This window comes from Colletotrichum graminicola (genome assembly GCF_000149035.1).
Source record: "Colletotrichum graminicola M1.001 genomic scaffold supercont1.8, whole genome shotgun sequence".
Lineage (NCBI taxonomy): Eukaryota > Fungi > Ascomycota > Sordariomycetes > Glomerellales > Glomerellaceae > Colletotrichum > Colletotrichum graminicola.
In genome coordinates this window covers 733,492-760,360 of record NW_007361012.1, presented here as the reverse complement: position 1 = coordinate 760,360, position 26,869 = coordinate 733,492, and the positions used below count along the sequence as shown (strand labels likewise).

Genomic DNA, 26,869 nt, shown 5'->3' with positions numbered 1-26,869 from the left:
GCGTATCTGGCGTATCTGGCCAAGGGAACGATAGATCTGGGAGATCTTGACAGTTGAGGCTCTCGTCACAGCCAATCTCGCCCAACCTCGCTAGCCTGTCCTGCCTGTAAGCGCATCCGACCCCCTGTCAGAGGCTTGGGTACACAATCCCGATCGGGTGTTGCAACGGAACCTTACCCTTCCTTGCATAGTATACACCAGACCCTTACACTCCTCTCCTTCTGCTGCCCGTCCATTCGCCGAAACGGGGATCTTCTGATATCCAAGTGCCGATGCGCCATTGAGGGTCCGAACCGCCTGCATCCTACACCCAAATGTCGGGCACTCTGTGGTGTGGGCGGCGGCGGGAAATGCCGACTGCCTTTCTGTATTTCTTCGATACATGGAAACTAATGGCATCGCAGTGGGGCAGATTTCGAGGGTGCATACGACGGCCTGCCGTGGGCTTTTGCTCCCCTGTCGTCTGTCTCTCTGTCGCTCCGCCAAGCCATGCTGCATTGGCTGCGTCCTCCATGTCTGCCCTCAAAGTAAGCCGGGGTTGCTTTGCTTGGGCGCGCCGGCGTCGGTGTGTGTGCGTGCGCGGGTGCGTGTGGGATGCTAGGGACTAAGTTGAGATGAATGACTTGAAGAACTTAGAATAAGTGGAAAAACGCATAGCAACAAGTATAGCAACGACACCGAACAAGAAGCAGGGGAAGAAGGGAAAGAACAGAAAGCGGACCCTACCTACCTACCCTACCCAGGTACCTACCTGCCTAAGGGACAAATGCAGCAGCCCTCTTCCAGTAACGGTGCCTGCCTACCTTGTCTCCCTGCATGTCCTTCCCGTCCCTATCGCCAATCTTGTCTTATATGACTTACCTCATGTTAACGTACGACGGCGTCATGCACACAGTTGGACCAACTCGGGAAGGGCCGTATTCTAGAGTCAGATGGATGCGCTCTGCCCGTCCCATTCGCTTCCCTACGAAAAGTATCCATCGCGGCTTGCTGCTCTCTTACTTGTTCTCTGTGGTTATCTTCTGTTCACCAGAACTCTGCCCTTTTCTGAGTGGCACCTTCCTTTGCCTATTCGCCATCTTGCTCTTGCTCAAATTCGCTTCACCATTCAAAGGCCCCGTTACTGGACGTCTTGCACTGGTGGACCACCTCCTTGGTCGCCCGACTTCGCTATGACGGACGCCGACCGTATCACCCCAGGCTGGACGACGCTCATCTGTCTGGCTATCGTCGTATTTCTCATTCTCGTCCGGTCGCGGTCATCTTGGGCACATCCGCCTCTGCCCCCTGGTCCACCAGGCGAGTTCCTTCTTGGCCATCTCCGTATTATACCCAAAGAGAGGACAGCCGAAGTGTATGAGAAATGGGCCAGGGAATATAGTAAGCCCCCGCTTCTTTTGCGCCAAAGACTTTTAGTTGACAGAGACTTTCTCAAGAGTCGGATATCATTCACGTCAGGTCCCTTGGCCAGTCCATGATCGTGCTGAACAGCGTCAATGCCGCCAAGGATCTCCTCGACCGTAGAGGGGCCAACTACTGCGACAGGCCCAGATTTGTCCTCTTCGAGGTGTACGTTGAAACCCCCCCCCTCGTCTCTTTATTATACTTGAGCGTTCAGTGGACATGCTAACGTATGTTATACGTCTGCAGCATGGGCTGGGGCAAGACGCTGACCTTCCTCCCCTTTGGTCCCCGCTGGCAGATGCACCGAAAGCTGCTGCAGACCACTTTCAGTAACACAAACGTTCGGCAGTGGCACTCTTTACAGGTTACAGAGGCCCGCAAGTCGGTCCACAACATAGTGCAGAACCCAGAGAACTGGGAAATGTCCATGAAAAGGTGAGGCACCTCGGATCCTCGAATCTCCATTCGAGATTCGTCTGACGATTCCAGGTTTGCCGTTGCCATTGTTCTCAAGGTGAGCTTTGGGATCGACGTACAAGATGACAACGACCCGTATGTCAAGATAGCCGAAGACGCCATGTACGCGACTGGGAACGGTGGCGTCCCCGCCAACAGCATTGTTGACATATTCCCCCTTGGTAAGCAGCGGACGCAATGCAGTTTCCGAGAACCGTACATTGATGAACTTTGGCCGGCACCACAGCTCGTTATTTGCCCGACTGGTTAGTTCGAGACTGGTCACTGAAATTTGCGCGCGAATGGGGATGGGCCATACGGAAGCTGCATGATGTTCCGTTCGCAGTCGCACAATACGAAGTGGTAACTTTATGCCCCTTGTTATGCTACGCCCGCAACGCTGACAAGCCAAGGCTCGTGGTAGGGACAGCCCATCTTTTGCGCACACGCTGTTGGAAACATACACGTCCAACACCAAGACGGGGCACACTAATGAGTGGTCACTGGACGACATCAAGGGGGCTGCAGGCGCCATCTTTATCGCAGGGGCAGACACGGTAACTTGGTCCAGCGACTGCCACGAGTAAGACATTGCTGACTCCAGTCTCCGACAGACTTGGGCCACCATTGTTGTTTTTGTATTGAATATGGTGTTGAATCCCAAGGTTCAGAGGAAGGCCCAGGCATTGATCGATGAGGCTGTCGGGCACGACCGACTACCAGATCTGTCGGACCGTCCATCTCTTCCGTACATCGACCACGTTGTCCAGGAGGTCTACAGGTAAGGGTTCCTGTGGCTCAAAGTGTATGGGGAATGCTTCCTGACGAGGAGATCCAGATGGTCACCGTTGGCGCCGTTGGGAATTCCCCACAAGGCCCTTGAGAGCGATGTCTATAACGGCATGTTCATCCCGAAAGGGTAGGTTTACTTGTCCTCAGCCCCCTCGCCGGCCCCTCCAAAAAGAACACCCGAATGCTTCCAGAAGGAAAACTGACGGCTCTACCCAGGTCGATTGTCTTCTTTAATTCGCGCGCCATGACTCAAGATGAGAGGATATACCAGGACCCCAAGTCTTTTAACCCAGACAGGTATCTGCCGCAATCGTCTGGAGGTCATGGCGAGCCCCTGCCACTTGGGCAATTCGGCTTCGGGCGCCGAGTCTGCATCGGCAGGTTTCTGGCAGACAACAGTGTCTGGATTGCTGTTGCCACGATGCTTGCCACTCTCAACTTCAGCAAGAAAGTCGGACCAGATGGTCGGGTTGTCGAGCCCAAGGTGGCCTTTACCAACGGTGGCACCTGGTGAGTTGATTTGCTGCCTCATACTTGTCGAGGTTTGTGGTGTTCTGACGTTTAAAATGAAAGCCATCCGGAACACTTTGATTGTTCGATAACGCCACGCAGCCGAAAGGCTGAGGAATTGCTGCGTCAGTCCCTCCCTCTCCCTTGAGGGAAAACGGTAAAGCGAGGAACTTTACTTTGGCTCTTACGGGGCTAGCATTACTAGATGCCAGGCTTCGAGTTGACGAAACGGTGCATAATTGATTTCGAGGAGGCTCCGGACGTTATGGATACTGACGGGGTAGATCCCTTGTAACCTTAAGGACGACCGAGTAAGCTTGCGGCCTTGAATAGTCAAAACGTGAACCAACGACAACTACAAAGCATAACCGAGCCGCGAGGAGTCGGAGAGAACGCCTGTTGATGGCAAAGTAGAGCCGAGGTTGCACTTGAATAGACCATGAGGCCGTTATCCACGCTAACGTGCTGAAATCATCACCATGTCTGCGTGCCATTCTGAACACGGCGCTCTCAGTTGCCTGAGCGTGGCTCAGGCGTGATTGGCACTCGCCATCTGCCTTTGTCGATCTTTTCAATCTCGGAAAGACTAGCTGTCACCCGAAGCCCACGTCAAGGCCCCCTAGATAAGCTTTGATTTGGTCTCATTGGAGCTGTGCCTACTACATGAGAGGAACATCGCTTAGCCCCTTGGCTATACTTGGTCCTCGATTTGTCACAACGAGGCTGGTATGCCACAAAGACGCCGAGGGCTTATGGCATTTTCATCCCGTTGGGCCATGTTCAAGGACTGCGTCGAAGGAAGTCCAACAGGTGACCTGGAAGAGTCATGCGCATAGTAAAAGTCGTGGACACGTTGTTTGTACGAATTTCAAATCGTTGCACCCGATATGTCACCCTCCTCATCTGTCGCCGTGGGAAAAGTCGTGACGACAGATACGGCACAGGAGGACCGATGAGACCGCACGAGCTAGTGTACCATGCTCCCGCTGACACGGGTTTTCTTCTATCTTCTTCTTTTCTTCGCCAGCGGGTGTATCCGCACAACCGAAGAAGCGTGGCGGATAGCACTGGACCCTGTGTAGCAGCACACCACAAAGGCCAAACAGACCAAACCTACAGGCTCGCGCTGCATGTGAACCCGCCGCCACGCTGGCAATCGCAAGGCTATGTGGGCGGCCATTCGGACAGCTCATTGCAGAGCCACGACTCGTGACGAGAGGAGAAGAGAGAGTAAGTAGGTAGAGAAGAAAGGGGAGGGGAAGGTTATTGTGCATGGAGGAACCTGGCTCGCCACGCGCGATGCAACGACGGAACGCTGACTACGCGCCAAACACGCCGACTAGGAGAATCCCTCGAAAGTCATGGACCACGCGGCGTGCTGGGATCAAGCCTCACAGCTTGTCACCGCCCTCGAGGTTGTTATCGAGGCGCAAAACGTTCGTAGACCACTCCGTTCCCCCGCCCTTCCACCGTCGAGGAAGGTCCATACTCAATTTATTTTTGTCTTTTTTTCTTCTTTCCTTTTTCTGAATCGTGAATGGTCGGGCAGCCAAGGATGATGATATACAAGACAAAGGGTTCGCAGAGGTCGGTGACGCTTGCAGACTCTGCGTTGGCCAGGACTCGCTAGTGGAGAAGCTTTTATTTTTTTTTCTTTGGTGCAGGTGACGAGTAGTTTTGTTGGTGCGTACGCAACGGAAGAAGAAAAAAAATCATTTTAGACCCAGCTGTTCGGCTTGGCCATTTGACCACTGACAACGGCCTCCCGAAGGGGGGAGTTGGTCCTTGTTTGGTGATATGGAAGCTGGGACGCTAGGCCTCCGGCGGACTTTACGGACTTTTCCCCATGAGCTCGAGGGGGGCAAGCACAGCCAGCAGTAATAGCCTCTCTTCGCTAAACTCTGACAGCTCAGAACCCTGTCAACTTGTGCAAGACATGACGCATGTCCCGGGGTGCGCATCTGTTGGGGCACGTGCAGCCAAAGTAAAGCATCAGTTCCTAAGGTGCGATATAGAGACGGTGAGACAAGGAGGGCACGGGAAGCGGCAGCCCCCAAGTAGTAGGGATCATTGAAGGTCTCCAGTCCCATGTGGAAAGGGACTCGGACGGGAGAAGGATTCCAGAAGGCTGCCAAGTTTCGAGTTAAGGAAGGCAACGACAAAGAATAGTTTTAGTGCAGCAATACAACGCAACGGTGGCGTCAGGAGTTGGAGAGGCGGAAACTGTCCTTCCTCAAGGGCGGCCCTAGGGGAGAGTTTTCCAGGGATTCCGGTTGCCGGAAATGGCCAGACTTGCGTTGCGAAGGAGGCGGGGAGACGGCGGAAAGGCGGCAGAATGGTAGCGAAAGACGGGATAAAGAGAGAGGCGGGCAGGGCACAAAGAGGAAAGGTCGAGACTCATTCTTCCCAACGCACCAGAATAAAAAACAAACCCCCAGATACAGAGCTTGATCTCCATCGGATTCCTTTTGGGGGGAGGGTTGGTTTTCCGGCGACATGGCATGGAGTTCGCACCCGGCTCGGTGCTCTGGCTCCCCAGTGACGGAGTTTGCTGCTCACTTTCTTTCTTCCTCCTACCCCTTGCGCTTGCCCTACTTGGGGGTTCGTGATGATGTGTAGGCATATCAACGGTTGTCGTGGCCGAGCTTGTAGGTTGTCGAGGGAGGTCGTTTTGTCCTTTTTGCCCTTTTCTCCCACCTCCCAGCCTTCGCCACATTTTGTTTTCTCCTCCTCCAATCTCCGTCACCCATCCATGCCCTTCCATGCCCCCCATGCTTTTATACCACTTCCCCTTGTCCCGGTAGGACGTCCAGGCCTTTACAAAATAGCCCGCTTAGCTTTTGGGACGAAACGGTCTGCTCGAATTGTGTTTTGGCTGCTGTTGGGCTTGGGCTCGACATATCGAGGAACGACTTTTGGCCATTCATGGGCATACCGATGACTCAAGTCGTTTCGGAAGGCGTAAACTTGCATCGCGACTCTTAATTTCCAACGTCAGTTATCGTCGCCAATTCGAATCATCAACGCCCGTCGTTGCCTTTGGCGACTTCTCAAGGTGCCCCCCCTTCTCAAGGCGCGGTATCCGGCCAAATCCTCCGCCGTGCTCATTCATGCTTGCCAACCAACCCCTATCCCATACTTTGGACATTCGCCAATATTGGAACTGCTCGGGCCGACATTACCGAATACCACCACTCTTTGCAACCACGCATCAGACAACACCTCATTTGTTACGGCGTCCTTTGAAACAACATCGATATTGCCATTTCTGCGACGGGGCTTTTTCAGTTCGTGGGCTGAAAGACCCAGAAACCCCATCGACGGAAGCGAGCTGCCCACTCCAAACCACGCTGAGAGATTCCCGAAGCGTCTTGTCTTGACCGGCTGTCGTACAGCGGCCCATTCTCACAGATCTTCTCCCCCTAACCCAAGCTCGCCTATTCTTCTGAAACCCAGGTCGGTGCACACTTGATCGACGTGGGAGGAAAGCAAGCATTCGGAAAAGGGCCGCTCTTGGCCCAGACGTTATATTCGTGCCGCAAAAAAAAAAAAAAAAAGAAGAAGAAGAAGAAGAAGAAGAAAAAAACCCCGGGCGAGCTCGCAGTAAATGTGACGACCGTCTGACCACCCCCCTATCCTGCACCCGTAACCTACTGCATGTTTCATCAGGCTTCGATCGCGCAAGCGGTCGAAACAAATGACATGGAGAGCCACCCTACAACCTCCAAGAGCCACGGCGGCATTGACCAGTCAGTGGCGATCGAAGACGGCAAGATATACCATAGGGAGAGCAGCCGAAACCCAAAGTGGTATCAACGCCTACTTGATGCCGGCGTCGAGGAGAATGGGGTCCTCCCAGTGCCTCTCGAGAAGCGGACCAACACCAACTACAGCAACCTCTTCACCGTTTTCTTCACCAGCCTGCTTTGCCTGCTGCCGTAAGTCTCGATTGCAGTTCCGTTCGAGACCGAATCATCGATCGCTAACGTGTGCCCACAGGATCCCAACGGGCGCGCTAGCCACTGCACAATTTGGGTTGAGTTTGAGGGATGCTTCGTTGGTGATACTCTTCTTTTCGATGCTGACAACCGTGGCTCCTGCATTCATGGGCATTGCCGGCTCTTATACCGGACTGAGGCAGCTCGTTCAGGCCAGATATTCCTTTGGGTGAGTCAATGTCTCGCTACTAGGAAAGTTCGAAATTACGCTGAACATCGGGCGGTACAGATATTACCTCGTTTCCATCCCTCTCCTCCTCAACGCCGCTACCGTAACCGGTTTCGCCCTGTCCTCCTCGATTGTCGGGGGCCAGACCCTCGCAGCCGTCAACCCCGGCCATATCGACGTGAAAGTCGGCATCGTGATTACGTGCCTCGTCAGTTTTGCTGCTTCTTTCGTCGGATACCGCGCGCTTCACATGTGGGAGCGGTGGCAATGGCTCCCCAATCTTGTCGCAATGGTGATCGCGGTAGGCTGCAGTGGGCGGCACTTGTGGGAACAGGCCGAGGCGCCCCCTCCGACAGCAGCTCAGATACTCAACTACGGGAGCATCATGGCAGGGTACTTCATTACTTTTGGCGGAACAGTATCGGATTTCACCGTGTACCACGACCCCAATAATACCACCAAGTACGTTGTATCCATTCCTCAGATGGTTAGGTGCTGACTGCTGTGTAGGCTGAAGATGTCTTCGTACATCTACCTCGGCATCTTGACCCCGTCTATCCCACTTCTCGTTCTGGGCGCAGCAATTGGGGGCGCACTCAACAACGTCCCCGAGTGGAAGTCGGGATGGGATACATATGGCATTGGGGGCGTCATGGCCGCCATGTTGGTCCCTGCCGGTGTCTTCGGCAAGGTTGTACTCGTGGTCCTCGCGTTGAGTGTAATCGGCAACGTTGCAACCTCCATGTACTCCGTCGCCCTTTGCATGCAGCTGATGCTTCCGGTATTTACCAAGGTTCCCCGTATTGCTTTTGTCGTCATCGCCCTGGGCATCATGATCCCGATGGCTATCCGTGCAGCGGAGGAATGGGCCACCTCGCTTCAGAACTTTTTGGGCTTGATCGGGTATTGGGCCGGTTTTTTTGATGCGGTCATCATCGAAGAGTTGGTTCTCTTCCGCCGGATGGATTATGATTCATACGACCATGCCGCCTGGAATGCCGCCTCCGTGTTGCCTTCTGGCCTCGCCGCCATCGGAGCAAGTGTTTTGAGTTTCGGGCTCACCATACCAGGGATGGACCAGGTGTGGTTCACAGGGCCTGTTGCCAGGACGACGGGGGATATTGGCTTCGAATCGGCGTTCGTGCTGACAGCGATTTTCTATGCTCCGCTCAGGTGGTTAGAGATCAGGAAGCGGGGGCACGTCTGAACGTCTCCGACGTACAGTTGAATAACGAGGCATAAGCTGGGACCGAGGATATGCCGAGGCAGGAGACGCACGATAGACCTTCGGTGGAGAGGCAGGCGCATATTAATTACAGGGCCCTGGCCTAACAGGGCAGTCTCGAAAGTTGATCAAAATGATACCATTTCTCGGGCGTCCAGCTGGAAGGGTTGCGCTAACGACCTGATTGACCAGCTATTGAGGTGACTGCCCAGCTAGCTGACCAGGTTTCAGGCATGTGATAGTCGTCTATGGCTTGGAGGTGGCTCGCTACGATGCTGCAGGGCCAACTCAGGTCAGCCAGGAAACTCATGGCGCGTTCGCCATTGGGGGTGGTAGGAACGGACTCTCACCTAGCCCTCGCGGCTGAGTTTGCCGCAAAGGACGATATCCTCACCAAATTGATGCCACGCTACATTTGCCAATCGTGCAGCAGGAACGGGCGTCCCGTCTGGAGTATGGACTCGCTCAGGAGAAACGACAACGCCCCCCCGTCCAAGCCAAGTGGGTGCAACGGTCACGATGACCGTGTCGACGAACTGCTGGGAGTCAGGGTTCAGGAGCGAATTGATAACCTGGCCACCTCCTTCGACCATGACGCTGTGTAGGCCTTCGCTATGGAGAACAGAAAGGATAGACTGCCAATCGAAACGCGGCTCAGTCTCTTTGGCGTCAAGAACAACAAATTTTCCACCGTGAGCTTCCAAAATGGATTTTTTCTTGGAATGGACAGCCGCCGTCGACCCGATGAGAACAAAAGGCGCGAGTCCCTTGCCTGCTCGGGCGACCTCAAAGACCTTATTGTGCTCAGTAAAGTCCCAGCGGCCGCGGGGATCCACCACGATGGGCCGAGGTTGAGCATCAAGACCCGCACCTGCGATGCGGCAGTTCAAGCCTGGGTCGTCGGCGAGAACAGTCCCAACTCCAACGAGGATAGCGTCATGCTGGCGACGCAGATGGTGGGTCATGGCCTTGGATTCGGGGCCCGATAAACGCGTACGTACTCCAGGAGCGAGGGAAAGCGAAGAATCTAGCGATGTTGCGAAGGTCAGAGTAACGAAAGGACGGCTCTGGGTCTCGGCTGATTGGATGGCAGATTCTGACGGCAGATGCGGAACCAACCAGGCGGCATCCGCGTCGAGAACCTGGAGCGTCTCCGACATGGCCGTCGTCGAGATTGTGCTGTTCCGTGGTCTGGAGAGGGTTAAGTGGCAGTAACCAACACGAGGGGCTGTCTTTTCCAAGTCTATACAATTTTCAGCTCCCTGTGTAGTGCAAGAGGTGATTCTGTGGCTATTCCAGGATTCGAGATGACCCTTAGCTCATCTAAAAGGCTACACCGCCGTCTTTGTCTGAATTGCTGATGGGAATTACGTCAGCATACCTAACAAGAGGCAGTTACAGTTTGACACACCAGTACCACTTGAAACTGCTTCTCCAGCCAAGTACGGGATGCCCTGTGATGGCAACTTTCCCCCGCCCACTGATCGATCGGGTGGTAGCCCAAAAGGGAGTCGCCAACTGCTGGCTGAGTTGGTGGCCGGGATGAGACTGAGCAGGGCGCCGAAACCCAATACTTTGCAGAAAGCTCAAGTGACGAAACCCTAAGACCCAATTGAGAAGCTACTGTGAGGCTTCGGACGATTCAAGGTTACGTACGCCTGCAGCCTGCTGGAAGAAGCTCTGAGCAGCTTGGATGACAGGACAGAACTCGAAACCGGTGCTCAGGAGCGACCGTAAGTATAAGCAGGGGCTACGGCGGTGAACAAAAAGTGGCCTGGGTTAGGTGATGCACAAGGATGCGGTTTTGAAGATATCCGGACGAGCGGTATGAGCAAGGACGACAGGTCGTGACGGTCGTCGCGATGGCGTACGAATACTGTGGCACCCGGTACAGATACCCGTATCTGGGATTTGAATGCTTTGCTACCCAAAAACTTTAACGGAAGGATCCGCAGGATGTGGGTGTCTCGGTGATATGATTCCTCAAACTTGGGGCAGCGGAAGTTTGCCCGCGTCGATGCTCCCTGTTTGCGACAAGGTCGATTCAAGGCCTGGTCGAAACGCGATATAATGTCGAAAGAGACAGACAAGACGAGACGGGAAAAGACGGGAGATGGACCGTTTCCGGAGCAGAACTGGGAAGGAAAGCAAAAAGTTGGCCGGGTATTGTTGGCTTCCCACCCACCCCCTTGCTTTCACTCGCCAGGGCTGGGGTATCTGAGCAGAGATTTGAGGCGTTGACACGGCCACTAGCGATTTCGGCGTCAAGCGCTGTTTGTGGGTTGCGTGTGGGTGAGTGTGTCTGCGTGGCTGTGCTTGTGTGCGGACGAAGATCGTGTGTAGGAGAGAGGAAGATGACGGCAGGAAAAGATGGATGATGCAAGAACGGTGTGTGGGTGTGTTGAGTTGATTATTACGGTGGTCAAGATGGAGGGTGCAATGAAGTGGGAGTGTGGCTGCTGCATATATGCAAGTGCAGATTGGGATTGAAAGTTGCTCCCCGCCTAATTCCTCGTCTCCCTCACCAATCACGCATTCATCCACTCACGGACTCACTACATCCCATTCGACCTCTACACACACACATACACAACGCATATACAAAACGAACCACGCTACTTCTCCTCCTTCTCCTGTACGATGCGTTGCAGCTTCGACGCGCCAGACAATCGCCTAGGTACCTACCTATATAATTACCGACGACAAAAATTTCGTCCCAAATCCGCAATGAGTTTGGGGGTTGATCTGTGGCTGCTTTAACCTGAGCCGAAGGTGAGCAAAGGTGAGCAAAGGTGAGCAGAGGGTGAGCCTAGGTTGATGCAGCACTACATTATATTGACGATTAAAGCCTGCATCGTTAAAGCCCGCATTACATGGCCAAGAAAACAACCTTGACTGCGCACTCTTGCCTGCGTCAATCTCACCACAAACAACACTTCCACGTCTTACTTGTTGATCCGGTTCGCCATCCTTTTAACTTGCAACAGGACTGCTGAATGCCTGTCGTCATGGCGGTCTCGGACGCATTTTATTACGACCGCGATGAGATTGCACAGAGCTTGGCGGCATATTATTCTGTCCTCGCCAGAGCTTGCTATTTCTCTCCTGAGGACATCTAGTCGCCACCGACTGAAGGCTGGAGCGATCTAGAGCTGGACGTTGACGCGCTTCGAGCCCTGCGCCGCTCCGACAAAGTCATTGACCTTTTGCGCCACATCCCGTACATCAAGCCCTGCAAAAGTGGCGATAAACCCGTGCAATGGCCGATACTTGTCCGCTCAAGGGCCATTCGATACTTGCGCGACGATGGCGACTTCTCGAACTGGTCTGCCCGTGGCGGCGACGGCCTCGCCGAGTTGGCAAACGCTCCGTTCGACCAAACCCCGGCAGGGCCCATGGATCTGCCCTCTGATGTCGTGGCTCTCAGTCGCGGATACGCTTCTAGTGATTTCGGCTCGCCGTGGTGTATCATCGACTGTGAGACTGGTATCTTGACGCCATACACCTCCGGCACGGGACCAACGGACAAGCCGTGGCAGACTTCACGGTGCAGCGCTAGGGTGTTTTTCGACGAAATGACCTCTTTTCTGAAGAGCAAGACCATCATAGCTCTTCCTCCAGTCGGGGACCTTGAGCCCGAGATTATGGGTTCCGAGAGCGATCAGAAAGTTGACGTCAGACAGAAGTTTCAATGGATCTATCAGGCGCGCGGATGGGCAACATTCGAGGAGGACCCTTCGTCTTGGCGCCGCGAGGAATGCATCGAGGTGCTTAAACGGTTTCGCATCGAACTATGGGAAGCAGAGAAAAAGAGGCTGGCGCACGAGGCCGACTTTGACGACCCGAAAGACGAGGATTTCGAGGATCCTGACTCCGATGCCGGGAGCGAAGCGAGCCAGTCCGAAACCGCAACTGAAGATGTAGATACAGCACTGGAAGACGAAGACATCTCGGTGGATGTTTCAAAGGAGGAACTTGCCGAGGTCTGGGCAGATCTCGACGAGACCGAGTACATGATGATTGACGAAGAGTTGAAGGGTGAAGGCATCCAGCACGCTTTTCACCCATCGAAACCGCCGCAACGTCTGGCCAGAGCCCCGTCATCCGAGAATAATGGACCCGGGGCTTCCCAAGTGCTTGATCAAAGGCGCTGCAACGACAGCATCGAGATGATGGCCGGCGCCATCAAGAGTCAATACCTCACCCTATCTCGCGCGGCCTTCTTCCCGCCGTCTATGGTAGAGACCGCGCCTGACAGCGGCTGGAGCGACGATGTCTTCCCTGCGGAGGAATTGGAGATGCTTGGGTACTCGGACAAGGCAGTCAGTTTACTCCGGCATCTTCCGTATCTAGGCTTCGACGAGCACTTCTGGGAGGTGCTCCCCGGCGGCCAGCCGATTCGGTATCTGCGTGACGCTGAGCTATTCGAGGATGTACCCAGGGACAAGCCGAGACGAGACTCTCTGCGAAAGCTCGGACTTTCACCGTATGATGAGGCCATGCCAGCGGATGTAGTGGTGCTCTCGTCTCCAAACCAGGACAGCTGGCGAGGAACTTGGTGGATGATTGATGCTGGTAGAGGTTGGTTGTTGTGTCCTCCTCGATACAAAAGGTTCATGGGGATTGACTCGCTCACACTTGGCTTAAACTAGGGGTCATCTTCTGCGAAAGCGGGCCGAAAACCCAGGTGGAAGCTCCTGCAAATTCTTACGAGCCTGAGTCCATCGTGACGTATCTTGAGAAGGTGGTCTCAAAGCTCAGGGGACTTGAGATAGTTCCCATCCCAGGCCTGGGCCCAGATGAGAATCAAGATCCAGTCATTTGGGCCGAACCCAACTGGGAACGCGGGGCAGATGCTTCGGCAGAGATGTCGGAAGCAGACAGGCGGATCATCCTACCAGCCAAGTCTGGTATAGGGCTTGAGGTCAGTTGTGTACATTTTCTCTTAAATTATTTGATACGAGTGAACGCTGACAAACAGGCGTGAATCGTTTAGGCCGCTCGCAAGGTCTATCGTGACTACGGATGGCCCGATGAAAATAGCTTTCGGCGGGATGAATGCCGAGAGGCGCTGGTCCGGCTGCGACAGACGACTATCTACGGCGAAGGGCTTGCAGACGATTCGGTAGACGAGGATACCGATGTGGCGATGGACGCTGCTTGACGGCAGAGGGAGAGTGATATCCACGTTGTACATGCACCTTGCGAAGGGAACAAGTTTTGAGCGCTATTGACTTTCCGTTCTCCTTCAATACACTACGGATTGCATTCAATAGTACATGCTTTGAAACTACTCGTCTATGCTACGCTCACACAGTAGAAATAACCTGGCCAGATCATGGTGCTGCAATTCTCCCCGTTGGTGCCGAGCGAGGGGTTGAGCTGGTACAACCGGCTCGGCTCGATGCCGTTATCGGTCGCCAACTGCCAACAAGACGCGCCTTGCGCGGGCGCCTCGGCAAACGTGCTGCAGTTTGCCGGGATGCCTGCGTGAGTGGCAGTCGGCTTTGCGGGACCGGCGGACGTCGTCGTAGGAGGCGACGAAGTGGTGGCGCTGCCCGAAGAGACGCCAATGCAGTAGTAGTAGTCCGGCCATATCATGGTGCCGCAGTTCTCGCCCCCGGATCCGAGGACGGTATTCCACTGGTAGAACAGGGCCGTGTCGATGCCGGCGTCGTTGGCCAGTTTCGAACAGTAGTCGCCGGCCACGGCCTGCACCCACTTGTTGCAGTTGCCCACGATGCCTTCCTGAGTCGGAGACGGCTTTGGAGCGCTCGTAGGAGACGCTGTTGGGGAGATTGTGGGCGATGTCGTCCTTGCCACTGTCGTGGTAGGCGAGCCCAGGCTCTCGGTGCCGACGCAGTAGTAGTAGTTGAGCCAGAGCATGGTGTCGCAGTTCTCCCCGTTGGTGCCCAAAACCGGGTTCAGCTCGAATAGTCTCTTTTGGGTAATGCCGCCATCGTTTGATACTTTCCAGCACGAGGCGCCCTTGTCCGCAAACACGTAGCGCTTGCAGACCGAGGAGATGCCTTCTTGGGCCGGCTCCGGTGGCGTATCGGGATTGTCAATGATGGGAAGCGTGGGTGTGGAACCAGGACCGCCGCGCACAGGACCATCGCTGTCGTCTGGGATCTCGCTGGCAGGCGGGCCAGTCCAAGAGCCACCTGGGCGACTGGAGGAGGAGGCAGTCAGCTTCGAGTATACTCGGCTTGGGCAGTACTCTATCTGGGGGTTGCTTACTCTATGCAGACGTACTGATCTTTGACCAGATGATCACAAGCACCGAGAATATGCGGGTTCCAGGTGGCTATCTGAACCGCGTTGACGATGTGGGTTGCGTTGGATGCGGATTCCGCAATCGATGCGCTGATGGGAACGTCAGCTGATGATCCTTGGGTTTGACTATTACGCAAACGTCATACCAGGTAGAGCTCTCGCTGACTCGGAGCAACTGACAAGACGGGGAGACGCAAGACCAGCCATCTAAAACAGCGCACCCGGGGGTGTTTGTCGTATACATCAAATCGCCCGTCGCTACGCCATAGATTTCGGCAATCTCGTTGCAGAACTCAAGCTCCGTCTGCGCGATGGTGGATTCTTCCATGACGAGGACGTCGACCCATTGCCAGCCCACAGCTTCGCAGCCCTCTTCCGTGTCCGGCACCGGGGCCTTGGTCGGGACGGGCTCCGAGGTGGTTGTCGGCGCCGGGGCGTCCGTCTCGGTAGACGTGACCTCCGTCCTGATGGGAGTGACGTCCCCGTCCGTTGTATGGGGGTAGTTGGGCAGTACCCTGGTGGCCAGCTCGCCGACGGTAGTCTGGCAGACCTCCTGGATGTCTTGGAACTCCCCGACCAGGTAGTCCGAGTAGTCGACACCGGGGAGGAACGCGGACGTGACGCGGGCGTACAAGAGCTTGAGGAAGCACTCGGAGCACAGCAGGTCGTTGTCGTAGAGGGACGATATACGGCGGTTCTCGGCGCTCACGTTCCTTGGATTTGTGCAAAACGGGTCGGCCGGGTTCGCGGCGCAGTCTGGTGTGACCATATCGGACCCCGTCTACTCCTGCTGCTCGATGAAGCACCATTCGTTGGATGACGAGCGAGTGCAGGCGAGTTCGAGACCCTCGAGGAAACGACCAGAAAGAGTGACCGCCTCGACAAGACGATCACCTTGGATCGTCAGGTCGTAGGCACAGCTGCTTTCGACATGGGCGTGCCAATCGCGTGCTGAGGTGAGGCAGCCGGTTTCGCACAGCGTCGTGACATCTTGCTCTTGTCACCAGAGCCCGTCAACGTTGATGGTTCGCTGGAAGAGGTCTTGCTCGCAGGCAACGGTAGCATTTCTTTCGATATCAGTCAGTCAAGGTCCTCATGGTCTACTCAAACGTCCGTCCTTCTCTCTTTCGGCCTGGGTACACTTACAATGCCACAACACAAGCAGGTGCAATCTGTAGGATCTCTGCCAACGCTTCCATTTCAACCAAGGGCCAGAGGTTGAAGCTAAAAGCTAGGGGCAAGAATGCCAGAGCCGTCAAAGACTTGATGTGAGGCGACATTTTCTCGACTGCAGCGCGCTGAGCAAGTCGCCGAAGGGTTGGTGAATCAGACCTGGCAGAGCAACGGTCGATATACAACGACCCGGTCAGGGTGACTTTCTCTCAAGCTTTGAACATCCCTGAAAGGCTGGAGCCTTACGGAAACACAATAACTTGTCTTGACAAGGGTTGCCAACCCGAAATGAGGGCATGCAACCGACACCAATTCCCGCCTTTCTAGGCCTAGACGGCGTGATAGAGGTTGCAGATATCACGCGACCCTAAACGTCCACATGCCCCATGTAACAGTCATTCTTCATTTATTTTTGGGTATCTTCACTCTGCAATATTACTCTATAAAGTTCTAGACTTAGCATTTGTGTTATCTGAGACCGGAACAGGTCTCTTTCGGGGCAGTAGCTGACAGACTGCGAGATCTGATGAGACTACCGCCAAGCCGGCGTCACCAACCTAAGTGGCCTCGGAGCGGTCGTTGCCGTAGGGTTTTCTCACTTACCCCTGCATAAGTCAATCTTCTCTCTGCAGTAGTCTGGTCGCCCAGCCTAATGAGGCAAATATTCCGTACTTCTGCACGGGAACGGCTCTCGCCAGGCGGGCCGATACCACGGGGCGACTGCGCCGTACACACACTTTGTCGAGCCACACGGGAATACATTGAGACACAGCGGCTCCGATATTGCTGACAATCTGAGAGGATTAGGAGGGAGTTAGACTTCTCATACCTCGCTTGGCTACGCGGGTAAGGCTGTCCACGAATAGACGAGACGACTTGTAAGACATGCCTCTAAATGAGGACTTTGCGAGGGTCATCATTCCGAATAGTTCAACCTTCCTGCTGACCCTTCATCAGGCGTCCACGTTGTACTGCATTGAATGAACCACTTGACCTGGTAAAAGACAAAAGGTCACGGGAGGATCGGGCGAAATCTTACGCCAAGATGGTCGAGGTGGTCTAAGAGACCAAGCGAGGATGCGAATGTAATTTGACCTTATCCGCTAAACAAGGTCGGTGGTATTCGGACGGGATTTCGGGAAGCCCACGAAGCTTCTCGTGTTTGGAAATGATATGAACGCGTTGGAGACGCCGGCCTTTCCAGACTTTTCAAAAGTTCGCATCAGATCTGACCATCTGTCTCGTCTGCCTCCGAGTGGCACGCCGCAACTATTTGCATACTTGTCCCAGCAACTTCTGGCCCTCCCTTCTTGTTGAAATGCATTTCCACTCAAGGCTGTCAGCCCTCTTGGGGCTCTTCTATCTCATTTCTCCGCTGTTAGCTGCGGAGAACTCTTCATACTTTAATCTGAATTCTGCTTTCGGTCTGCTTGGCTCTGATCTGCCTGCTCAGCTCCTCGACCTTCCTGTCGGTACCTGCAATGCCGAGACTCCTTGGGTCAATGGCGCTTGTTGCAGTGGTGTAAGTACCATCCGGATCCCAATCCAACGGGGCGCGTTTCCTGTTGCTGTGGGGAAGACATCTGACTTAGGATTCTCTCTGACATGCGTCTTGTGGATTACTGGCCTTTGCGGTTATTCTCCTACAGAATGTGGTGCTGGCAATTGCACCTCAAACTGCGATGCCAAAGCCGAATGCGGCCAATATGGTGTCCCCGGAAGGCAGACCTGTCCGTTGGGTGTCTGCTGCTCGGAGTTTGGGTATGTATATACTCTGGGTGCGTAGGCGTGGCTAACTCTTTGCAAAGCTTCTGCGGCTCGGTCGATGACTTTTGCAACGTCGACAAGGGGTGCCAGAGTGATTTCGGAGGCTGCGGCCCAGTAAAGCGGCCTTCATGCAGCAAGACTGGAAACAGCGTCCAAGGTCGGTCAATCGGTTACTATGAGTCCTGGGCCAACACTCGTCCCTGCGGCAAGGTGTCCCCCGAGGACTTGAACCTGGACGGACTGACACATATCAGCTTTGCTTTTGTCTTCTTCGGCCCGGTCAAGTTCAGTATCGTCCCCATGGATAAGAACGCTGGATCACTCCTGAGTCGGTTTACTGCGCTCAAGGAGAGGAAGCCCGGCCTTCAAACCTAGGTCAGTGTAGGCGGGTGGTCGTTCAACGACCGTGAGTTTAATTGTTCCATTAGAGATAACTTGAAGATGTGCTTATCTGTTATCTACCAGCCGGCCCCTATCAACAAGCCTTTAGTACAATGTCGAGCACCGCTGAGAATCGCGGGATCTTCATTGCCGAACTGATGTATTTTATAGAGGTAAATAACTCCCCTCTAAGTGTCTCTTTCTCTCCAATACTTACAAAGGCGCCAGACATATAGATTCGACGGCATGGATTTAGATTAGGAGTACCCCACCGCTAGTATGCAGATTCCTTACTTACATACCTTTCCCAGACATCTTCCTGTCAACTAGCCACTCAGCCATGTTATTAAAAACTTTGGTTGCTTTAGTACTTCAGTTTCGCTGATATTTGTCGCAGACGATCGTGGCGGAAAAGCCGAGGACAAAGCCAACTTTGTTCTTCTTTCCAAGGAAATCAAAGAAGCCTTCGGCAAGCAATACGGCTACTCCATTACACTTCTAGCATCGTACTAGTATCTTCAACATTTCGATCTAAAGAATCTCCAGCCACATGTTAACTAGTTTAACTTGATGTCTTATGACCTGCACGGAACATGGGACGCTGCTTCAAAGTTCGTTGGCCCATACGTGGCCACGCACACCAACATCACCGAAATCGATCTCGGTCTTGATCTTTTATGGCGCGCCGGGGTCAAGCCTAAGAATGTTGTCTTGGGCCAAGGATGTGCATTTCCCTTCTCGTGCTGATGTTTTTTAATGGCATGGCTCTGATTATAGGCTAATTCTGTGCACTGTAGTCTACGGTCGTTCTTTTACCCTTGAAGATTCCAAGTGTAATAAGCCTAATGGAGTCTGTCGATTCAGTGGTGGAGCAAAAGAGGGCCCTTGTTCCAAAGCCTCGGGTATCCTGAATCTCCAGGAGATCATAGATATCATCAAGGACAAGAAGCTCGAGCCCGTCCATGACGAGAAGTCAGGCACCAAGTGGATTCACTGGGACAATGACCAATAGGTTTCGTACGACGACGGCGAGACATTGGGTCAGAAGGCCGAGTTCGCCAACTCGCGATGTCTAGGTGGCCTCATGGTCTGGGCCCTGGACCAAGTCGCCCAGGATGCCGCCAGTCTCTTGAACCCTGACGACATGGATGAAGAGGCTCTGCTCGAGGCTGAAGTTATCTACCAGGATGAAGCGGCCAAGGGCGTCTGTGACACTACCAAATGCGGCGAAAAGTGCCGAAACGGTGACCACGAGGCCACCCAGACTAACGGTCAACCTGGGACATTGTCAACCATGGACCGCTGTCCCAAAGATGAATTCCGGAGAGTCTGCTGCAGCAAGGGCTCTATTATGGGCACCTGCCGGTGGAGAGAATACCGTGGGCTGGCGATGTCTTGTATGGGCGGCTGTGCGGAGGGGGAGGTGTCTATCATAGAAAACAGCAACAGCCGGACGGACAAGGAGGATCAGAGCTGCACGGGCGGCACGCAGACCTACTGCTGCTTAGGGTTCAAGCCTCCAATCTCCAAGGAGCAGATCGCTGAGACCATCAAGGACGAGGCAACCGACGCAGCGATTGCGGCAGCGGAAGCATTGGCGCTGGAGGTTGCGGCGAAAGCTTTCTGCCGCATCGCCATCATGGCAGCGACTGCGCCACTGCGGTTCATCCCTTTTGTCGGCAAGTCAAGCTCAAGCAACATCTCTTTGTAACCCGTCCGCTAACTGAGTGCCCAGGAATCATCATCTCAATCGCTCTCCAAGCAGCTATGCCGGCCTTAGTTGCCATCTGCTCCAAAGGTGTCGCCAAGGCGGGCAAGTCTGTTTTCAAGTTCCAGGGCAAAGACTACGACGTCAAACTCGACAAGCCGTTGGAGACCAAGGTCGATCGAGGCCCGTCCAAGCCCACGAGCAAAGCACCCGATAAGCCCGCAAGCTGTAAGGGCAAGCGCCTCGAGGCTCGCGTCAACCTCCGCAACAGGGACGTCACACGCGTCATCACTCAGGGACCTGCGAGACAGGAAGTTGTACGGAGGATCTGCTACGGAGACACCCACGGCCAGGCCTGCTACCATTACAAGTCCGTCATCGATCGCGACAATAAGCTCAGCAAGCTCACGTGCCCGGGCGAAAAGATTGGGAAGGCGTTGCGTCCGGTCGTCGCCTCCTACAACACGCAGCACAACACAGACTGGAGCAGCGGTTGGCAACAGCAGGACGATCTTGTTTGCCAACGCGACGAGTACCCTCCCGCCGACATCTGGCGCAGCCGCGACGACAAGGCGGTGTGGATCCGACTGCTGCCCCAAGGCAACAACGGAGGCGCGGGACAGCTGTTCGGCGGGTGCCCGGAAAACCAGGCCACGGAGCTCATCCACGAGGGCTATCACACCACGGAGAACGTCGGGTGCCGCGTCGTCACCATCACCACGCGCCGCGTCCGGGCCGTGGAGAAGGTCATTGAGCTCAAGTTTGACCGCATGGACAAAATGCCGGCCGACTACGGCATCGAGGAGAACCCGTGCTGGCCCAAGACACTCAACAACAACGACCCTGGCTTCGCGCTGCTCAACAACGACGACTGGTACAAGGGCGCGGGCCGCGCGCAGCAGCGCGGGTACCGGCAGTACTACTCCAAGGAGCCGACGGACATGTTCACCGTGGACGCGAACGGGGTGGCGAAGGTGAGCATCTACAAACGCGGGTGGACGCCGCCGAAGAAGCGCAAGGCGGGAGGTGGACCCGCTGGAAATTGCCGTCAGCGAGGGCAACACCACGCGCCAGCCGACGGAGGAGGAGCTGCTGGAGGACTTTGGGCTGGTCCGGTGCAGGGACGGGTCCTGCGAGAAGGAGATGCACGACCTTGGGTACGCGTCTCTGCCGGTGTCGGGCATGAAGCCGACGTCGCCGCCGGAGACGGAGGCGTCGACGACGATGGCGGTGGCCCTGCCGACGTCCCTGTCCGGGGTGCTGGCGACGGCGGCCGACGTTGCGAAGGCGGCTGCTGCGGTCATCACCGCAGCCCCGGAAGCAGTAGAGGGAGTAGGAGCGAAGTAATATATACGAATGTCTGATGAAATTGAGTAGGGAGTCAGGAGCCGGGTCACTTACCTGAACCTGCACTTGACCCGTCTCCTGGAGACAGTAACAGAGTCCTCGGCCATGATATGGTTCGCACAAAGTTGACAATAATCGAGGAATTGAGGTGATTTGTATCCTGAGCAGCACTGAGCATGGGTGACGCGAGCCTGAGCAAGAGCGGCGATGCTGACTAACCTGGCTGGGACACTTACTGCGGCCTCAGGTACATAGGAGAGCAGCCAGCCAACCACCCCACAACAACGTACGTTTCCTCGGGGAGGTGGGGCACTGGATGGAGACCAACCCAGCGGAACAGCCGACACGACACCGGATTTGGCTTGGAACAGGCCGTCGTCGGCTATTCGCGTCGGAGATATCGTGGAGAACTTTGTCCCAGGTGCTCTCAACCCCCCCTTGTGCGGAATAAGACCAACTTTGGGGGGTTGCAAACCGATGTAGGCTTTGGGAAGCTCCATGGCTGTCTACGATGTATTAGTGCTTCGACTCTGGTGACCTTGTTAAGTCGGCATCTATGTTATCGCACCCAATTCCTAACGCAGAGGTGCCTCGACCGAGACAGGTACAGGGAGGTTGAAGTCGTCTTTGCCTTTCCCATTTCCTCATTCCCATGTCCTCTTGGCCCTGACCTGGCCTCCCCTGGCCTGTAGTTACACCGCCTAGGGCTGCCCCTCCTTTCGACGTGAACTCTAAGTAGGCTCAGCGTTGTACCTGTACGTATAGTGGGGGGAAGTTGCAAGCAAATCCGACTTCGGCGCAGGCAAAGTTGTTCGAACCCGCATGGGCGGCTCGTCTTTCGCATTGACCACCTCCATCGGGGATAATGAGGAATCAAACATTCGTCACGACGGTGACAGGCATGTGCCGTCTTGTCTATCTGCTCCCGGACAGGTATTGCAAGGTGAGATGCGTCGTTCATGGTACCCAGCCAGGGTTTCTATTTTAGCCTTTTGCCGATCGACTTGCTTTCTCTGCTAATGAAAACACTTCCGAGGGTGAACTACCACCACCCCATCGTCGAAACTCCCCGGCCACACATGTTGCTCCTTGAGTGCTTTGCTGGAATCCCACTTGGCTGCAGTCTACGGTCGCACCAAGCGCCCATGACCTATCACGGGCTCTCGCTATTTCCGGCTCTCGCTCGCTCTTCTCGTCGCCGTCTTTTGCAAGCAACCCGGCAATGCACCGCTGGACGACTACAGAGTACTCGACTTCGAGACCTTCCTTCGTGTCCAAGCAAGCAGAAGCTGTCTATCCGGAGATGCTCTCGCTACGTTAGGTGTTGTTGTACCTGTACCCCAGTCTGCAATCAGTACTCTTCTACCTACCTGCGCTTTAAACTGCCTAATCTACCAAGTGAGTCTCTGTAACCTCCCAGACTGCGTTTCATAAACAAGGCTCTGAACATGCACACAGGACTACTTGGGAAAAAACAAGTAAGCCACTACCGGTACAATGACACCACGAGCATTTCTCAAGTTGGCTGCCCACCATTATCGACAAGACTTTGGGCAATCCCTGCCCATCCGATGCGCAGACCGGCTCTCTTCCTTGGACAAACTACACTATAAGCAGCCGAAGAACCACAGTTGTTATTCGGTTGGAAGCAGCCCCTGCACCCTAACTTACTCGAGGAACCACACCATCATGTCCCAATGATGTAAGCATCACTGGTGACGGGTAGCACGTGAGCAAATCGGCACTCTCGGGGCGGTTAGTTGCTTGCGACAGTCTATCGAGCCCGCAACAATCACGATTTGGTAGGTATCACACGACAAGATTCCAACGAACGAAGGTGGCCGCCGTGAGGTATAATAAGAGGGGCAAGCACGGGGCCTTTCGGCGTCGGACATGCCAAGGTCCAGCCCGACTTAACAGCGACATCTGGTAAAGGTGATCGGCAGGGCCCTTACCGAAACCTACCTAGCTTGCTTGCCCTGACGCAAGAGTGGCTAAGGGCTCTCGGCATCGTGTTGTCGCAAAGTGCTCGCCGACATTGTACGATTCAGAACGAGACGACGTATCCCAAGAGTAGCCAGCCTCGCATGCGGGTTCCAAAATACACGCCGGTCAATACTGCAAGCTTGGGTAAGGTACCTCGGAACAACCGGCGGTGATTTTTTAATTATTCTTTTTGGAACCCGCGTGCCTCAGTAACTCGGAGACATCCATCTCATCTCTGACGACAAGTGGACAGAGGGTGTCGCCTAGGCGATGGTCTGTCCGACAGAGCTGAAAGTCCCACGTCATGTCTCAGGCGCCGATGACTGCTGGCAACCGGCACTAGCTAGGTATGTGTACTACATGTACTCCGTATGTATGTTCCGGGTCCTCGATATAGGTACTTGGCTTGGCTGCCGGGCCCCAATCTTAGCATCGTCCGGGGCTAGCAATTGCCGGCCAGCGATGTGGTGCCTGTCAGCCGGCAGCTTCGTTTGCATTCTCGGTACAGAGGGACCGCCTTGTATCTGTACCTCGGTCTTAGGCTTTTTCTGTGTAGCACCACCCCATTTCAGCCTCTATTGGGCAGAAGGAACAGAGCAAGCGGACAGAAATCATCGAGCGAGCGAGCGAGACCGAACATTGCCACGCTGAGCTTTTTCTTCCGGATCTACGGGACATCTCACATCTTTTGAGGCAGAACCATGTTCGAGGCCAATACACGGGGTTTTGGCACGGAGGACGCCCAATTTGTCTTTTTGGTCCGACATGAGCCCGGACGAAAATTATCAACCAGCCCGGACCAAATTGCGGTCATCAACTGGACGTCTATGGGGGGTGATCGCGGCTGCCTTGGTCTGATAACTAGTGTATAACTCCTGCTGGACCTGTTGTGTGCCGCAAAAGGCGACCGCTGACCAAAGCTTATGTCGACCCATGCATGGAGGGCATTATTACACTAGTGTTTCGACCTTCTGCTGACCGGCCAATGCGTGGAGGGGTGGGTATGTGTGTGTGTGTGTTCAATTTGAGTTGCAGCAAATCGGTCACCAATGGTTGAGAGGGGGGGTTGACACCAGATGCCCTTGAACCCAGTCCTGTCTGCCGGCGGGAGCGGTACGTTTCCTCGCTCGATCGTTGGGAATACGTACCTTGGCTGTACCGATGTCTACCTACCTACCTGTAGGTAACACCTTTGGCATCAATATCTGCGGAACCTGGCCGATTGATCTTTTAGTGTCATTGGATGCCTACAATCGGCCCAAGGCTGTCTCTTCTATCGGGAAAGAAGATTGGCTGGACGCCACATTTGCCGCAACTCAGCTAGAATATTACATACCATTTATCACGCCTGCGCTCTTCCGTCTTCAACCACATGGCTACCACTTTTTGTCCACCTTCAACAACTCGGTTCAAACCTCAACAACGCCTAGTCGTTCTTCCTTCTCGCACCCTTCACACACTTCAGCCATGGGGTCCATCGCCCCCAGCTCCAAGAGGCTGCCAACCTTTGGTGCATCTGCACAATATGCGTTTACCACGGGGTCCACTCCGACGGACCCGTACGTTTACCAAGTCGGCTTTGGGAATCGGTTCTCCTCCGAGGCCATGTCAGTAAACGCCGTCATTATTTTCTCATTTCGAGTGCGTTCGAGCTAAAGGAAGCAGCCCGGGAGCTCTCCCTCAGTCTTGCAATGTCCCGCAGAGAGTCAAGTACAATCTGTACTCCGAGCAGTTGAACGGCACCACCTTTGTTTCGCCGCGAGCGGGCATTCATCATGCATGGTTCTACCGCATATTTCCTTCTGTGGCCCATGGAGACCTCAAGAAGATGCCACGAAACGCAGATGTAAGTGACTCTGACGAGTCAACTCGGTGATGATTGGACCCACTCCCTGACTCTCCTGGTCCTCAAGATCGAGTCCAGGTTTTCTTCCGGGAACGAGAATGTCGACTTCGTCCCTGGTGGGCTTTGTTGGACAGCATTTCCGGTCCCAAAGGCCACCGGCCCAACCGTGGATTTTGTTCAGGGGCTCAAGACGATAGTCGGTTACGGAGACCCGACGGCCAAGGAGGGATTGGCTGTTCATATCTACGCCGCCAACGCATCGATGAAGAACCGTGCTTTTTGCAGCAATGATGGAGACATGCTCTTTATTCCCCAAGCTGGCAGACTGGATATTCAAACAGAATTTGGAAGGTACGGTGTCAATGGCCTCTATTGGAAGATCCCTTTGCTGATATTGATGGCAGGATGATGGTACGACCTGGAGAGTTGGCCGTTGTCCAGGCTGGCATCCGCTTCAAGGTTAACCTACCGGACGGGCCGGTCCGGGGCTGTGAGTCTCTTGACGATTCCTCGCCGCTCACAGGGCAAACGACTGATGGGATTAGATATACAAGAGGTTTTTGGAAGCCGGTACGAGCTACCGGAGCTGGGACCGCTTGGAAGCAACGGAATGGCTCTGCCACGCGACTTCGAGTTTCCCGTCGCCTCCTTCGACATGGACAAGTCGGAGTGGGAAAGTAAGGCTACCGGATCTGTCGGTCAGCAATCCAAGCTAACTACTATTCCCAGTCATCTACAAGCTGGCTGGAAAACTGTGGTCATGCAAGCAAAACCATACGCCCTTCGATGTTGTTGCCTGGGATGGCAAGTAAGTACACGCTAGCCACGTTTACCCCTTTCACCGGCTACGATGCCAACTTGGGAACAGCTACGTACCATTCAAGTACGCGGTCGAGAAGTTTGTCAACGCCGCCTTCGTCGATAAAGACCAAGCCGACCCAAGCTTATATACTGTTCTGACGGTGAAGTCCAAGACGCCTGGGGTTCCTGCAACAGATGTCATGTTCTTCACACCCAAGTGGTCATCGGCGACGAACACCTTTCGTCCCCCTGTACGTGCTCTTCCGGAGATGCGACCCTCCCCAGCTAACTTGCAGTAGTACTACCATCGGAACATGGCAACGGAGGTTGTGGGGATAGTGTACGGTGACTACAAGGGCACGAGTCGTAACTTGCAGGCCGGTGGCTTGAGCTTCCAATCAAGCTACACGCCTCATGGAGGTAACTCTCCATGGGCCTGATACATGACTACCGACACTGACAATAGGTAGAAACACACGAAGCGTTTGTTCAAGCAACGACCGGCGAGCTCAAGGCACAACGCCTGGGAGAAGGGTACCTTGGTATGGACGCAGCCAATCAAGAAACGAAGCGCCAAGGCTGATACGATATGCAGGATTCATGTTCCATATCAGCGCACATTGTGCAGTAACACAATACGCTCTGGAAAGAAGCGGCGTGCTAGAAGGTACGGACCCCTCTCGTCTTTTGTCCCGATGTAAGGCAGACGCAGACAAAAACTAATTCGCCATATTTTCAGTGCCGCCTGCATCTCTGTGGGACTCGATGCAAGGCCACTTTTTTGAATATGTGGATGAGGTTAACGAGGATCTGCGGAGACGGGGATGGCCGTCTCTCAGATCGGGGAACACTCCTTGACACAGATCACTGTGCGATACATTCACAACTTCTGCACGATAAATGCCCCTCATCAAACTCTAATTTCAGCCGGTCAAACAGGCGAAGCATTGTGATCCGAATGCACGAATGGCTCGGAGTTTTCCTGCTAGTGCAAGGGAAGGGTAATCAACAGCCCTGGTATTCCGCAATA

General features: G+C 54.5%; 11 protein-coding genes across 11 annotated transcripts; 8 read left to right on the top strand and 3 right to left on the bottom strand.

The window, feature by feature from the left end:
- Positions 1-1,172: 1,172 nt before the first annotated feature.
- Positions 1,173-3,166, top strand: GLRG_02897 (cytochrome P450; the record flags this gene model as incomplete). Its single annotated transcript, XM_008093582.1, has 9 exons — positions 1,173-1,380; positions 1,437-1,569; positions 1,651-1,839; positions 1,894-2,042; positions 2,108-2,205; positions 2,274-2,417; positions 2,475-2,641; positions 2,699-2,779; positions 2,869-3,166. The coding sequence occupies 9 exons, from the start codon at positions 1,173-1,175 to the stop codon at positions 3,164-3,166; spliced, it is 1,467 nt and encodes a 488-aa protein (XP_008091773.1).
- Positions 3,167-6,864: 3,698 nt separating this feature from the next.
- GLRG_02896 (NCS1 nucleoside transporter) lies at positions 6,865-8,536 on the top strand (the record flags this gene model as incomplete). Its single annotated transcript, XM_008093581.1, has 4 exons — positions 6,865-7,100; positions 7,162-7,329; positions 7,390-7,791; positions 7,840-8,536. 4 exons carry the CDS (start codon positions 6,865-6,867, stop codon positions 8,534-8,536), a joined length of 1,503 nt encoding a protein of 500 aa, XP_008091772.1.
- Positions 8,537-8,904: 368 nt separating this feature from the next.
- GLRG_02895 (riboflavin-specific deaminase domain-containing protein) lies at positions 8,905-9,714 on the bottom strand (the record flags this gene model as incomplete). Its single annotated transcript, XM_008093580.1, has 1 exon — positions 8,905-9,714. One exon carries the CDS (start codon positions 9,712-9,714, stop codon positions 8,905-8,907), a length of 810 nt encoding a protein of 269 aa, XP_008091771.1.
- A 1,848-nt stretch (positions 9,715-11,562) lies between these two features.
- Positions 11,563-13,718, top strand: GLRG_02894 (uncharacterized protein; the record flags this gene model as incomplete). The annotated part of the gene is made up of 4 exons (XM_008093579.1): positions 11,563-11,631; positions 11,674-13,135; positions 13,207-13,478; positions 13,551-13,718. 4 exons carry the CDS (start codon positions 11,563-11,565, stop codon positions 13,716-13,718), a joined length of 1,971 nt encoding a protein of 656 aa, XP_008091770.1.
- Positions 13,719-13,852: 134 nt separating this feature from the next.
- GLRG_02893 (LysM domain-containing protein) lies at positions 13,853-15,599 on the bottom strand (the record flags this gene model as incomplete). Its single annotated transcript, XM_008093578.1, has 3 exons — positions 13,853-14,726; positions 14,795-14,920; positions 14,977-15,599. The coding sequence occupies 3 exons, from the start codon at positions 15,597-15,599 to the stop codon at positions 13,853-13,855; spliced, it is 1,623 nt and encodes a 540-aa protein (XP_008091769.1).
- Positions 15,600-15,830: 231 nt separating this feature from the next.
- Positions 15,831-16,110, bottom strand: GLRG_02892 (uncharacterized protein; the record flags this gene model as incomplete). Its single annotated transcript, XM_008093577.1, has 2 exons — positions 15,831-15,897; positions 15,977-16,110. 2 exons carry the CDS (start codon positions 16,108-16,110, stop codon positions 15,831-15,833), a joined length of 201 nt encoding a protein of 66 aa, XP_008091768.1.
- A 1,599-nt stretch (positions 16,111-17,709) lies between these two features.
- GLRG_02891 (chitinase) lies at positions 17,710-18,145 on the top strand (the record flags this gene model as incomplete). Its single annotated transcript, XM_008093576.1, has 2 exons — positions 17,710-17,764; positions 17,790-18,145. The coding sequence occupies 2 exons, from the start codon at positions 17,710-17,712 to the stop codon at positions 18,143-18,145; spliced, it is 411 nt and encodes a 136-aa protein (XP_008091767.1).
- A 576-nt stretch (positions 18,146-18,721) lies between these two features.
- GLRG_02890 (uncharacterized protein) lies at positions 18,722-19,163 on the top strand (the record flags this gene model as incomplete). The annotated part of the gene is made up of 2 exons (XM_008093575.1): positions 18,722-18,875; positions 18,949-19,163. 2 exons carry the CDS (start codon positions 18,722-18,724, stop codon positions 19,161-19,163), a joined length of 369 nt encoding a protein of 122 aa, XP_008091766.1.
- A 72-nt stretch (positions 19,164-19,235) lies between these two features.
- Positions 19,236-19,862, top strand: GLRG_02889 (bacteriodes thetaiotaomicron symbiotic chitinase; the record flags this gene model as incomplete). The annotated part of the gene is made up of 1 exon (XM_008093574.1): positions 19,236-19,862. One exon carries the CDS (start codon positions 19,236-19,238, stop codon positions 19,860-19,862), a length of 627 nt encoding a protein of 208 aa, XP_008091765.1.
- A 56-nt stretch (positions 19,863-19,918) lies between these two features.
- Positions 19,919-21,206, top strand: GLRG_02888 (uncharacterized protein; the record flags this gene model as incomplete). Its single annotated transcript, XM_008093573.1, has 2 exons — positions 19,919-20,853; positions 20,912-21,206. 2 exons carry the CDS (start codon positions 19,919-19,921, stop codon positions 21,204-21,206), a joined length of 1,230 nt encoding a protein of 409 aa, XP_008091764.1.
- Positions 21,207-24,659: 3,453 nt separating this feature from the next.
- GLRG_02887 (homogentisate 1,2-dioxygenase) lies at positions 24,660-26,697 on the top strand (the record flags this gene model as incomplete). Its single annotated transcript, XM_008093572.1, has 11 exons — positions 24,660-24,799; positions 24,858-25,038; positions 25,106-25,389; positions 25,443-25,528; positions 25,584-25,715; positions 25,768-25,846; positions 25,907-26,090; positions 26,139-26,259; positions 26,310-26,381; positions 26,435-26,506; positions 26,579-26,697. 11 exons carry the CDS (start codon positions 24,660-24,662, stop codon positions 26,695-26,697), a joined length of 1,470 nt encoding a protein of 489 aa, XP_008091763.1.
- Between the last annotated feature and the right edge of the window lie 172 nt (positions 26,698-26,869).